General features: G+C 36.3%; 1 protein-coding gene across 1 annotated transcript in view; it reads right to left on the bottom strand.

The window, feature by feature from the left end:
• The window catches only part of LOC134647524 (zonadhesin-like), a 31575-nt gene that overhangs the window by 5969 nt on the left and 11357 nt on the right, over positions 1-14249 (bottom strand). Inside the window, exons 7-15 of the mRNA XM_063501875.1 lie at positions 14049-14237; positions 11783-11806; positions 11094-11285; positions 10504-10704; positions 4853-5044; positions 3871-4065; positions 2522-2725; positions 1928-2044; positions 17-70 (exon numbers count right to left, since the gene is read on the bottom strand). Of these exons, the coding sequence (XP_063357945.1) occupies positions 17-70; positions 1928-2044; positions 2522-2725; positions 3871-4065; positions 4853-5044; positions 10504-10704; positions 11094-11285; positions 11783-11806; positions 14049-14237 (1368 nt within the window). The remainder of the gene's footprint in view (positions 1-16; positions 71-1927; positions 2045-2521; positions 2726-3870; positions 4066-4852; positions 5045-10503; positions 10705-11093; positions 11286-11782; positions 11807-14048; positions 14238-14249) is intronic.

Below are 14249 nucleotides of genomic sequence, written 5' to 3'. Positions count from 1 at the left end.
ACATAAAAAAACCTACTGCATTTGTTGACCGGTATACATGTGTTGTTGAAGTCTCTGACGAATCCTTTCTGGGATCCCTTTGTTTCCCACATATTTATTGCTTCGAATTTCGATACTCAGAAATTGATCACCATATGATTTATGGATATAATCATCAATAGTCATAATTTTTGTTAAGTACAACGTTTCATAGTTCGAATATTAATGATCTATAATATTAAACACTATAATCACAAAAGTTATAAAACTGATGAGTATAACATTCAAAGATATATCAATAATTATTCAGAAATATTTTAAGGCATATATTTCATCGTACTAATGGTCGTTAATCATATCTTTTTAATGTCATCCCTTTGTTTCCCATAAACTTACTGTTTCGAATTTCGATTGTCAGAAAATGATATCCTTATGATTTATGGACATAAACATCAATATTCATAATCACAAAGATTATAAAATTGATGAGTATAACATTCAAAGGTGTATCAATAATTATTCAGAAATGCTTTCAGGCATATATTTTAACGGACTAATTGGTCGTTAACCATTATTGTTTTAATGACTAAAGTGAATTACGTCTAAGAAACCAAATCAATAACATCCTTCATATTAAATATGTCATTATTACTCTACTCTCTCTACTATTAGATATTTGAAAGTTCATTTCATTATGATTTTCGATAATATGTCTTATTTTTAGTTATGATGAAAAACGTTATGAAATGATAAAAGACTCCCGATTTTACCTAATGTAAATTACGTCTTAAGCGATCAGTATAGAAACGAATTAGAACAAAAGCAACTTATTTCCCCAGGTAGGTTCGTTAGTTACCTTGTGTCCCTCAGAGCGGAAATAGGAACCCCGCATAGCGGGGCTCCGTCGACTCGTTGGCGGGACGAAATGGCTTAATAAGCTACATGAAAAATAAGAATTGGCGGGGAAATCGGTAATCCAAACAAAAAAAAAACCTATCTCCTCAGGTAGGTTCGTTAGTTGCCTTGTGTCCCTCAGAGCGGAAATAGGAGCCCCGCGCAGCGGGGCTCCGTCGACTCGTTGGCGGGACGAAATGGCTTAATAAGCTACATGAAAAATAAAAATTGGCGGGAAAATCAGTAAGCCAAACAAAAAAAACCTGTTTCCTCAGGTAGGTTCGTTAGTTACCTTGTGTCCCTCAGAGCGGAAATAGGAGCCCCGCATAGCGGGGCTCCGTCGACTCGTTGGCGGGACGGAATGCCTTAATAAGCTACATGAAAAATAAGAATTGGCGGGGAAATCAGTAGGCCAAACAAACGCGTGTATGTAAACAAGTAGGCATAATAATGTTATAGCTAACTAATCACGTGACTACCTATGATTATAACCTGCGAAAAAAGTCCTTATAACAATTATTATAAAGCAAGTTTATTTGCCTTCAACATTATGTAATGGTATGGTAACATCTAGACTTTGAATATAATGAGTAACAAATTTTATGGCTAACAATAAAGGTGACCTACAAAAATCGGAAATGCAATTTGTAATGTTTAATTCTATAACTAATGATAATATGACTAATAATAATTATGATGGAAAACGTTATGGACTAAAAAAAATCGGAACATAATATTTATGAAAAGCAACAGAGACCTCCTACTTATCATTATAACCTGCGGTAAAAGACCTTACAACAATTATTATAATTAAGTTTATTGCCTTCAACCTTCAACATTATGTAATGGTATACCATCTGGACTTTGAATATTATGAGTAACAAATTTTATGACTAACAATAATGATGACCTGCAAAAATCGGAACTCCAATTTTTATTGTTAAATTTTATGACTATTGACAATATGACTAATAAAAATTATGATGGAAAACGTTATGGACTGATAAAATCGGAACAAAAAATTTATGTGACCCAATAGAGACCCATCCTTTCTTGCAGAAGCAACCTAATTTGCATTTCTTGTTGACGCATGTCGGAGGCTTGGGGTTGACACAGGTGGCTTCGGGGCATGAAGTACCGCAGTAGTACTGTTCGTTTGCTCCACATGTAGCTATTATAAATGGTCAAATCGATTAAACTGAAGGCTTGCCAAAATCAGTAAGGTTTTACAATTATGTAGGTGCTAAAAGGATGGAGTTTCTATGCAACTGAGTTTTAAATGTAGTGCATAATTATTTTCCTTCGTATTTTTGCGAAAACATACGAACGTGTCTTGCTATTTCAGTTAGTCTCGGTACAAAAAGTACTTTGATTGAAGTACAATGACAAATACGTACGTTTCCGAGAAAATACGAAGGAATATAATTATGCACATCGGTCACATCTGCCGCAATCAGTCGGACAGAGGGACGAGCATAGTCACCAAGAGAATGGCACATACGGGTGACGTAGGCGAGGCACACTTAGCCCGAGATGGTATTACGATGAAAGTAATTGGTGGAAATTTGATGTTTATGACAGCAGTAGGCTTAAATGTGGGCGATGGTCGGCATATGATTTGATTCATCCAAAGCTCAAAGTAACTTACGCTTAGGACATTCACTCTCCGGAACACATTTTTTAGACTCCGTGCTATCTGTTAGAAAACGGTATCCGGGTTTGCAGTCGCAGCCATTGTACTCGCAATATTTGGGGCAGATCAAGTCGGAATTGTTCGCATAGAGGCTTGCGCAGGTCTGACCACATGGGTTACCGCAACCGCTTACTGCGTTAGGACTTCCTCCACAACATGCTATAAGGCAAACGGTTTAAAATATATTTCAAGTCTTTACAGAGTACGTAAGTAGAAGAGGTGCATATGATTCACGTTTTACTATTTCCGAAAATTAGTTTCTTACCTACAAAACAAAGCATGATTGCTAAAATATAGATCTATCTCCTTAATGATCACCCTACATACATATTACATAAATTACATAATATGTTCTACTTTAAGTGCCATAATTTTAAGTGCACAAAACTGTTATTTTTTTACATATGTTAAAAAAAAATCAACTTCGAAGCACCAAACTTTAACACCTTATTTAATTTTCCTGCCTATAGTTCGTTTTTTTAGCATTAGAAAAAAGGTAAACAATCTTGATGTGTCTTTTTATAGAAAAAGATGTTTTAAAAATAAGTCACGGCAAATACGTAACAATTATGAATCTAATACGATCATTTATATTCTTCTGCTTTCATAAGTATAAGTTTCTGATTTTTAAAAAGCGTTTTTCAATTAAAAAACATGTCAAGTTATCTTCTTTCTAATGCTAAAAAAAACGAACTATAGGTGCTATCAATATGCCTCAACCTGCAGAATATACACTATGTACGATAAGAGCGTGACCGGTAAAACTTGTATTGCGATATTTTAAACCATTTTCATTCAAACGCCTTCTGATTGTATCTAGAGATATCTTCAAACCTTTTTTCTTTAGTTTTCTTGCTCAGAAGGCCCAGAACGCAATGATAGAAGTGAATTTTTTGAAAACATCTGCAAGACCCGTTTTAAATCCTATGTGGAGGTGGTCTTTTTTATTTTTTCCCGTTTTCTGGTAAATCGTAAACATTTTTATACTCCATATAGCTTCACCCACTTAATTACAAACGCCTTCGATTTATTTATATGCAATCAGCTTGGTTTCGTAACATTTTGGGCCCTTTCGGGTACGTACAGAAGAACATTGCCTCATAATAACGTGAATCGTAAGCGACATTCTTTTTTTTATTGAAGTTTAGGTGGGAAACTGTCAAAAGATTTTTATTATTTTTTACGAAGCATTGTAGGCAAAAGAACATTCTATTCAGCTAGTACTTTTTTTTCTGTGCCACATCCTTAAAATATACATGAACCCTGGTCACGCTCTTGTCAAACACACTGTATTAAATACTCACGACAATCCTTCATGTCAATACACTCTCCTTCACAGTTTCTTACGAAGCCTTCAATGCAAACACAGCCACCAGCGCAGGGGCCAATAATGTCTGGGCAGGGTACCGGATACCCAACGTCTTCGCAATGCCTTGGAGAGCAGTCTCCAATCACGCAGTTGGACCAGCGTTCGTTTTTCTTTTTACATTGCAGAGAAGCTAAAATAATAGTACATTATGATACAAGTGAAAAAATAGGAAATTCGCAACGAGTGGCGAAAAGGCTCCATTCGGTCGTATTTTAATTTATCGCCACTCGTTCGCACATGTATCATACAAGGTTTTATAGTACATATGGGCCTTTAAACTTTCGACATAATGTGTTCATAATCGCACTAGTGCGGTAAAGTAATACAATATATTATGTACTGTAAATAAAGTTATAATTGTTTACATATCAATGGCCATGTGTGTGCTCACTACGTCTTAGGTTTCATCATTCTCACTATTAAACAGGAATGGTTGCGGTAAAAAATAAACAAATGATGTTATTAATACCAAAGTATATAATTGAATACTAATTTATTAAAACGCGTTTTTCTGCTACTTAATTGAAATAAAGATACAGAAATGTCTAAAGACTATCGGCGCGATTCGGAAAATGAATAAGAGATTCACTAGATATGAAATAGTAAAGATATGTGACGTTCCACGGCAAAAGGTGCCATTGCCCTGGCTGAATATTGGAGCGATAGCGTAAGCCCCAGTCGCCATAAGGTACCTTTTGCCGTGGAACGTCACATATCTTTACTATTTCATATCTAGTGAATCAGTAATTCATTTCCCGAATCCGAAGCGCCGTCTGAGACGCTTTTGGTTAGGGGTATTTCCCCTATTCAATATTGTTAGTAAAAATTACCACATTATATCATTATTTTTTTAATGAGACTTGAATTGTGGATTGTTTATAAATTGGTTTTACGTATGTAAGGGAAGTTTAACTTACGACACTGTTCCTTCCGTATGCATTTTCCATTTTTGTCCCTCAAATATCCATTTTCGCAAACACAGCCCCCTGGGCACGGAGGTTTTATTCTTGGACAACCAGGTGGATTCACAAGGTCATCACAAGTTTTGGCGATACATTGGCCAGCTGGACAGTCCATGTATATTTCATGCGGTCCGTTGCATTGCTTGGCTGTAAAGAAAGAAGAAATTTATATTTGTAACGACTTGTAATAAGCCGACAGCGATACGAAATTCAGAATCTTTTCCTAATAGAGTTTTACAAGATATACGTGTATAATGCTAATAATAGGTATCTATGGTTTCAACTTAGAAATATAATATATGATTTCTCTTACTGCAGAGTTTGGGTTTAACACATCTCTTTGTATTTTGATCGTAAACCAATCCATCTTTACAGTTACATCCGTTAATATGGCATACATTGTTTTTGCACACTTTGGTCGTATTGTAATCTGCGCATGTTTTTCTGCATCTATTGCCACATCCTCTTGTAGCGTTAGGGTCATCGGCGCATTCGGCTGTCAACAAAACAAAACAAAGCTTAAACGAAAGTTAAGCTTAGTCCTGCGTCGTGCCTGTTTTTTTTAGGTTGTAAAAGGTTTTAATAATCGAGCACTTGTTTTTAGTTTCGCTATGTCCGTCCGTCTGTCCACTTAGTTTAGTGCTAGAAAGCTGTAATTTGGCATGGATATAGGTACATAAATCAGGCATGGCGACAGAACGGTAAAGTAAAACCTATACATATTTGCACCTTTTAATTCGCAAAAGTTAAATATTTTTATCCAATATTTATAACTTTTTATGGTTCCGTAGTGAACAAGATTCTTTGCAAATTATGCATATCATAATTGAATATTTGAAAGAGAAATTTTTGACTCACGTGGAAGACACCTGTCTACAGGTACACAGGTAGTGTTTCTCCGCAGATAGCCTGATTTGCAGGTGCACAAAAGTTCTTTAGTTTGATTTGCGATGCACAGAACGGACAGATACAGCATGTCGCAAGAATCCGGGGGGCAGGGTTCTCTTAACTTGAGCTCCTCATTTGGCGGGCATCTTCGAGGTACGCTCGTCGCAGGGACAGGAACTACACTGTCATCGGTTCCTGGTACAAGATATTTATAACTAATTTGTACTTTGTGCCTTAGTTACCATTAGTTTGGGGTAATCCGACGAGTATGACAGCTACCGTAACAACTGCTACAATCTATTCATCAATTCTATTTCTATTGTTGTGCGGTATATATACCGTTGAATTTAAAGCTGAGTTAGCATGCTAAAGGTTAGGATAGTTTTATCAGATCAGAGGTAATACAAAAAATAGAGACATTCTTTTCTTACATAGTCCCGCGGCCATTTTAATAAATTCCATGGTATAATAATATACTCCGCCTGGTACTCTCTTCCGAGATTCGCGAATGACCTAACTGTCACTTGCCTACGTCATCATGCTGTTTACAGGTTCTCAAACTTTAATATGTGGGAGAATTTTAACCAACGGTGAAAATTCTTTTAACGGCATTAATTTTAAGTTATTCATGTAGAAACATAGTAAATAAAACAAATCTATACTGCACTTTTCACTCCTACGGGCTCAGCACGGTTCCATTTTTATCTACTATCACTAAGCCCGTCACTTTCGCACTTACATACTTGTTAGAACGTGACAGGCATGGTGATAAATGATAAAAATGCGACCGTGCTACTAGGGCTACTCTTACAGTTCCGAATAGAGCAGCCAACCATTTTCGTAACAAAACATTAATTACCAAGCTTACGACGTGAAAAGTTTGGAAAACACTGCGTCTGCTGACACTGAGCGAGAAGGAAATAACAATTAACACGCGTTCGACAAGGACGGTCGGTCAGGGACAAAATGGCGGATTGTCAAATGTGACAGCGCTATCCTGTGGTGCCAATAGTGTAAACAGAATTACCCGTACGTCTGAAATTTCTTTGTGAATCGGAAGATATTGCTAACGAATAATTAAAAATGACGTGTTATTGTAAAATTTAAGATAAAATACATATAAATGAAAATTATTAAATTATAAAGAAATAAATTAACTTATTAACCATAGATATAATGTACCATTTGTAACATGTTATGTTGAAATAAAGTGGCAATGTTATTGTGACGTAGGCAAGTGACACTCTGGGAAGAGAAGACCATGTTTTATTAGACCATGATAAATTCCAAGAACTTAATAGGCAGAAAATTCTGTAAAATTATCAAACCAGCTCACAAAATTTCACGAGAAACGGTTGAAGAATGAGACGGGTAGAAGAAAACAGTCAAACAAACAATGGCATTTTGGCCCAAACTGAAACGGAGATCTCCACTTGGCTCGATGAAATAAAATATAGTCACCCTCCAACACCTAGATTCTCAATTTCTCACGTAGGTACCAACCAAGTCATTAAAAAAATTCGCTGATGTTATTTAACTGCAATAAGTCATCGGCCTGATTCGAACTTTAATTTAATACACGTCAAAAATTTGCTTTAGACTATAGATGTATTATTTTTAAAGATGAAGCCTAAGCCATCTGTCACCGTAGCCTCACACACACAGACACATTTTATGTACGACTTATAATGAGGAACCAGATGCATGTGGCCACGTCGACAAAGTCATATCGATAAACTATGGGCCTTTTTACAATTTAAATTTTACTTGAAAGGATTGAAACTACCTTAAATGAACAGATAACCATTATAACATAACTCTATATACAGTGTATATAAATCCAATACGGGCAATAAATTAAACCAGATCTATAAGATAATTTATCTGTGTAATCATTAATTTAGAAGTTCTTTATAAGTTTCTCTTAATTATGACCCCGTTATAATTTTTTAAAAATTATATTATAAAGTATTCATTATCCATTAGCATTTCTAGGGTGTTTATTTTTAGTGAAGATATCGAAGTTTCAATTAATCGCCAATCCGTTCCGCTGAGTAGATATTATCGATATAAAACATGATTAAAATCGACAAGTCCACATCCCTAAAAACGTGCAATAAACCAACACATACTCTTTTTTACGCACACATAGTTTGCCCACCACCAAAATGGCTACGGCTTGAGTGATAAATTCTGTACTGAGAACCGACAACGTTGCAAGAGCAAAGGCTCTAGACACGATATAAATCGGAACAAAAACGTCACTTTTGACACTGACATAATTATCCGACCCATATCATATCTATCTAGAGCAAAAAGTTCGAATCAGGCCGTGAGTGCCGTGAGTCAAATATGTCCAACGACTCTTCAGAATCGCTAAATCAAGCTAAAGCGTGTAAAATGTAAAACATGCCAAGCATTTATGCTTAAAGTGAAGACAAATTTCACAAAATAGTAGCTTATTCCTACCTATTCTTTAGCATATATCAATATACTCTATGAGAAGATGCTCGTTAATAATTTAATATTATTATGTACGTATATAATGTAAAACGATGTTTTTAATATAATATGCAATTAATTTATATAAGTAAAATAACAAGGCAATGAAATAAATCACTTACCATTAATAACAGGTGTCGTGGCTGTCACCGTGGAAATTACGAAACAAAAAAGAAAAACAAAATGCGCCATATTGTTGACACGACCTGTGTGATCAACAGGTCGGCGAGAATTAACTCAAAAGCTTTTTTTATTCTTGAACATTTAGAATATCGTGACTTATTTGTTTTATGAGTTGGCAAACTGTACAAATATTTTTCGTAGCCGAGGTTTAAAGAAAAACATTGCTTTTTACTTACACTAACTTTTGTTTTTCAACTGTACAACAATATTCAGCCTGCATTCAGCATTGTATTTAATTAGTTATCGGCTTTTGACGTAACTAAGGTTGATTTGGTAGTCACCTTTTCCGGTACCACTTGTTAGAGGCGGATAGGTATGTCTTGCTGACTGGTAGTAATTAACTTTAATTATTACCCGATAATTAAAGTAAAATAAATGGATTCACCCGAGTTTGAAGTTAAGAGCGTAAGACGCGTTGAATAAGTAGCTTGTCAATCAATAGATGATGGTCACGGTCGCGGAACACGGAGCAAAGCCGTGGACGGACTGACAGACGGACATGGCGAAGCTATAAGGGTTCCTAGTTGACTACGGAACCCTAAAAAAGTCCACTTGAAAAAATGAAATGTTGTCATTTGAAGATTATGATAGGAACCGGTTTATCTTTGGAGCTAGACTAGCATATGTTATGGTATAAATTATGAAAATAACAAATTATAAAAAAATATATACACAAAGATAACATTAACGTTAAGCAGGATGGATTTTCGTCACAGGGTGGGCTGTCTTCCCCAAAACTGTTTAATTTGTATATCAACCAACTCATCGAGGAGCTAAGCAGTACCTATGCCGGATGTCACATTGACGGAGTCGCCGCCAACAATTATAGTTACGCTGATGACATGGTGCTGCTCGGCCCTTCAATCGACTCGATGAGAAGGTTGATAAAAATATGCGAATCCTATGCTGTGGCCCAGGGACTCAGGTATAATGTCAAAAAGAGCGAAGTGATGATTTTTAAAGCTGGTAGTTTTTAGTTTTAGTTAGTCTATTTTTATGTCATACTAACACTAGTAATAAGATTTTAATTTTAACGTTCACTAACCATGTATGGACCTTTAGTCTGAAATAAATGATTTTTATTTTATTTTTATTTTTATTTATTTTTATAGTCTTCTATGACCCAGAAAGAAAAGGCTAAGCTAGTGTTGAATATTTATTGTACGAGGAATATGATAAATTGAGTTACCTAAAATACCTACATACATTCCGGACAGAATATACATAAAGGAGTCATATCATATGCAAATGTGTTTTTTTTTCTGAACTCGACCATGTTTAATCAGTTGATGAGTTAAGAGCTGAAACAAACAAAAAAACACTATGCAAGTTGAGGCAACCAACATTCAGCGATAATTACGTAATAGTATTTATCCTCTGGGCCCATTTCTCGAAACATATTAGGCTAATATTATTAGTGTGTTGTCATGGGAACCCTTATTATTCGTAATAATATTTTAGTCTAACACTGTTCGAGAAATGGGCCCCTGACCTCTACATTCTCAGGGCCGGATCTAGGGTAGAGCGAGTGGAGCGGCCGCTCTAGGCGCCGGATGGCAAGGGGGGCGCCAAAATGGCAAATGAGAAAAAAAAAGTTTTAAAAGACGCGAGTGTGGCGAGGGGGGGGGGGGGTTGTGGAAAATACGCCAAAACCCGATTTCGCTCTACCCCCCTGATCAAAGGCTCGGGCCGGCACTGTAACATTCTACATACACGGTTAAACGAATCTGGGTGAGGCGATAATGCACTTTGCGCGCTACACATCCCATTCTAGGGTGTTATAGTTTTTCTTGCCCATGAAGTATGAAGATCTAGCGATAATGGGAACATATAATATGGCATAAAATAAGATTTCATTATAAAAACACTATTACGAAAACAAGTTGCTGCTGTGATAAGTAGCGCAGCCCATTGACATTGTGGGCTCACTAGTCACTACTCGTACGAGTAGAAGAGAACTATCCTGTTGATGATGTTCTAGTGTTCTTTTAACTTCTTTAAAATTGAAACCGAAATAATTATTCGCTTACTTTATTTTTTACAATCCTTAGGGAGAACGCATCTCGGTGGGTTAACATCTGTGTTCAGAATGTAGCCCTCCTTGCAGTCACAGCCATTAAATTGACAAAATGTGGTACACTCCGTTGCAGGTGTCCCAGCTGGATTTGCACAAGTTGGTCTACAATTGGCATTGCCACAGCCACTTTGTGCATTACGATCTCCGCCACAGTTTGCTGTAATATACAATACAATACAATTTTTTTTTATAAAACTTATATAAAAGGTATAACAAAACAACCCCTAACCATTTATGGCTAAATCAACATGGCACAATCGTTTTTTAGTAACCAGTTGTCCTTGTAAATTATACACTTCGTTCAATAATTTTCCAGGTGGTTGTTTGTAAAGTCGGAGGTTTCATATACGGTCTGGTCCTTTCTATCGTGGTATACCATTCAACCGACATATTTGTTAATACATTATATTTATATGCTACATATTGCGCTTGTCTGTTAGAGTCATCAAACTAGATCTAGGTATTCCCAAAACTTAGCCATCTTCTACTATAACTAGAATACCTCCACTCAACGAATACTTTACCAACCAATGTGCAGATACTTACGGCATGTCTTGGCATCTATACAATCTTCATTCTCGTTCCTCACAAACCCTTGTTCGCAAATACAGCCACCCGCGCAAGGCGGTGCTATAAAGGGACATGCCAGTGGTTTGCCCAGGTCGCCACATGTGATAGGCGCACATTCACCGATGTAGCAGTCCGTCCATCTTTCGTGGGGCTTAGTGCATTCCTTGTCTGAATGAAAAGACATTTTTTTACGGTTTTTCCATGTCCTTGTTTGTCTATCCTTTTATTCGCGGCTTAGGGACTTAAATTACTGCTACAAAGTTTTTTTTATTACACACTTTTATTTAACTTCACTGCGTATATGTATTTATTTGTAACATGTTTGCTTCAAATCTTGTAACTTAATTAACTTAATTATGAACCACTTCCTGTTATCTGATTTAGTAAAAAAATTGGAATATTTCCTTAATTCCGATGACAATGCAATAACATGGAGCTGGAGCTAATCTATTTCTGACCCGGAGCCGAAATCTAGACACGCGGCAGCGTGTCAAGCCAAGTTCAAGCAAAGGAACTGGCTAGCCAGCGCCGAGTGTAATATTACACGAACCACTTGGTGCCACTTTTGACCCTTTAAATGTATTTACTTATTTCGTTAACTATCGCTAGGTACTAATGCAATCATTTGCAAATTAGTCAGTAAGGAATCACATTGAATCACTTACCATTGCTATCAGGTGTTCTTGTGGCTGTCCCCATAGACCCCATTGAAATAATAAAACATAACAGAAATACAAAACGAGCCATGACGTCGGATGCGACTTGCATGGTCAACTGGTCAGCAAGAATGATCTTACCTACTTATAAGACTGTTCATTATAATATACTTCAACATCGTGACTTTGGTATAGAAAAAACTCCTGCATTTACATTTAATCTTTAAAAATATTCCTCGTATTCAAGGTCGCAGGAAGCTAATTATAACTGTTGCTACTGCGCTAGTAAGGTTCAGTCAAAGTCACGAATAAAATGTCATAAAAATAAAAATACACGATCTTATTGCCCATTAATTTATTAAGGTAGTGTGTATACACTGTACCTATTGTGGGCCCGATACGATAACGATATTTTTAGGATCTAACCTGTCAAATTTGACATTTCCGCGATTCTGGAGATACTCTTGAACGATTTCCACAAGATATCACTTAGAGATCCAATTCACATCTAATAGATATCTAACTCTATCTAACGTAAGTGACATTGGTTGCCCGAATTGAGCTGCTAAAGAGAACTAGTTAAAATCTAAATTATAACGTATCTAGAATGGATCTAGTACGTGTCGTCTCTTGTGAATATCTTGAAGTTCGAATACGGCAGTACGTGTGTGGCACTTTAACCTTGTCGATATTGAACACTGTACCTACAGCCGGTATACATTTTTAACTTAGGTAGGTACTACAATACTTTATTAAATTGTACTCGTACGATATATTTTATTATAATAATATCTAAGTAGGTATAACTTTTCAACCTAAGACAACATACACCTACTCATCATGCATAGGTATACAATATACATTTGTAAGAAAGATCCTTACAAGTAAAATACATATACTCAGACATTTGTTTTACACACAATAGAAAATTCAAACATTGTTTAAAACCAAATTTAAAATAATTGGCCAAGAGCATGTCGGGCCATGCTCAGTGTAGGGTTCCGTAGTTACCATTCTGTCAGAATAGGCTAAACGGGGGCTATTAGTAAGTATCATGTACATTACAAGCAAAAGGGAGTACTTTCGCAGCGCTTTATACGAATTTTTACTAAGAAGAGAAGACTTTTTGTAATAAACGGCTAAACTGATCATGTTCGCTGTAAACGATTTCTAATTTCTAAATAGGATCCAATAAGATCTCTCTAAACCTAAATAAAACCTATAGGTACTACACGGTCGGCAACGGATGTGTAGGTAGTTGGTAGTAGTGTAGAGTCGGACCATGCTAACTCTGCATGCTATTTACAATGGCCAAGTGTGGCAATGTCAATAACCTTTTTGACGCCGTGTCAAACACAAAAGCAGTCTCTCAGACGCCATGTCACCGAAGTGTCAAAACTGAAATTGAACTTTATGCATATGCACCTAGGTCTATGTTGCTCTGTGGTATATGACCGATTAATAACGTCTTTCGGGTTGGACCTGCGGTGCGTATATATATATATATCGGTCATTGGCGTCCAAAAGGTTAATGTATAACGAAAATATCCCTCCCTGAAACTCCCTCACTTTGTTCTATTCTAGTCGGTGCACACTTAGCTTAGACGGACTCTAGTCTAGTTTAGATCTTCACTACATAGTATAAAACAAAGTCGCTTTCCGCTGTCTGTCTGTCCCTAATGTCCCTATGTATGCTTAGATCTTTAAAACTACGTAACGGATTTTGATGCGGTTTTTTTTAAATAGATAGAATGATTCAAGCGGAAGGTTTATGTATAATTTGTTAACCCGTGCGAAGCCGGGGCGGGTTGTATTGTATGAAATAATGAAATCGCAGTTGAATTTCAATAACAAAACCCAAATGTGTATAAAATATTTATTGAATGATAATAATTATGTCGGCAACACAGTTACGTGTAACGTGGGGGCTTCTGACAGTTCTGAGTTTATAAACTTTAAAGAAAGTTATGAAGAATCATCATCATCATCAGAATAGGAAGAAACAAATAAAACAATTTAATTATACAACAAAAGAAAGAAATTGACGCTGCTTAATCAGATGAGGAGTTTGGAGCTGAAACAAAGGAAAACATTATATCAGTTTTGTTTTAGTTATTTAGCGCTAGAGATGATTTAGGCTTTAAGAAATAATTTGTTTCATGCAGACTACGGAGCTGTTGCTAATGCAATAAGCAAACTACGAGTAAAAAAATCTGGACATTCTTGGATAAAATCGCTTTATTTTCACATAGAAATAGAAGATAACAATACTTACGGCATTCGCATCTTGTAACACACGTGCCGTTGTCGTTCTTGTAGAAGTCTTTTTTGCAGACACACCCCGGTTTACAGATCGTTGGCCCAGTACTCTCAACAGGCGTTGTACCAAGCTGGGAACATGAGGTTATACCATTTCTGGGGCAAGAATTGTACTCCTCGTTAGTTCTGGTGCACTTCACTGGAGCTGTTTACAAGA

This window comes from Cydia amplana, chromosome 4, assembly GCF_948474715.1.
Source record: "Cydia amplana chromosome 4, ilCydAmpl1.1, whole genome shotgun sequence".
Classification (NCBI taxonomy): Eukaryota; Metazoa; Arthropoda; class Insecta; order Lepidoptera; family Tortricidae; genus Cydia; species Cydia amplana.
This window is presented reverse-complemented; position numbering and strand designations above follow the sequence as displayed.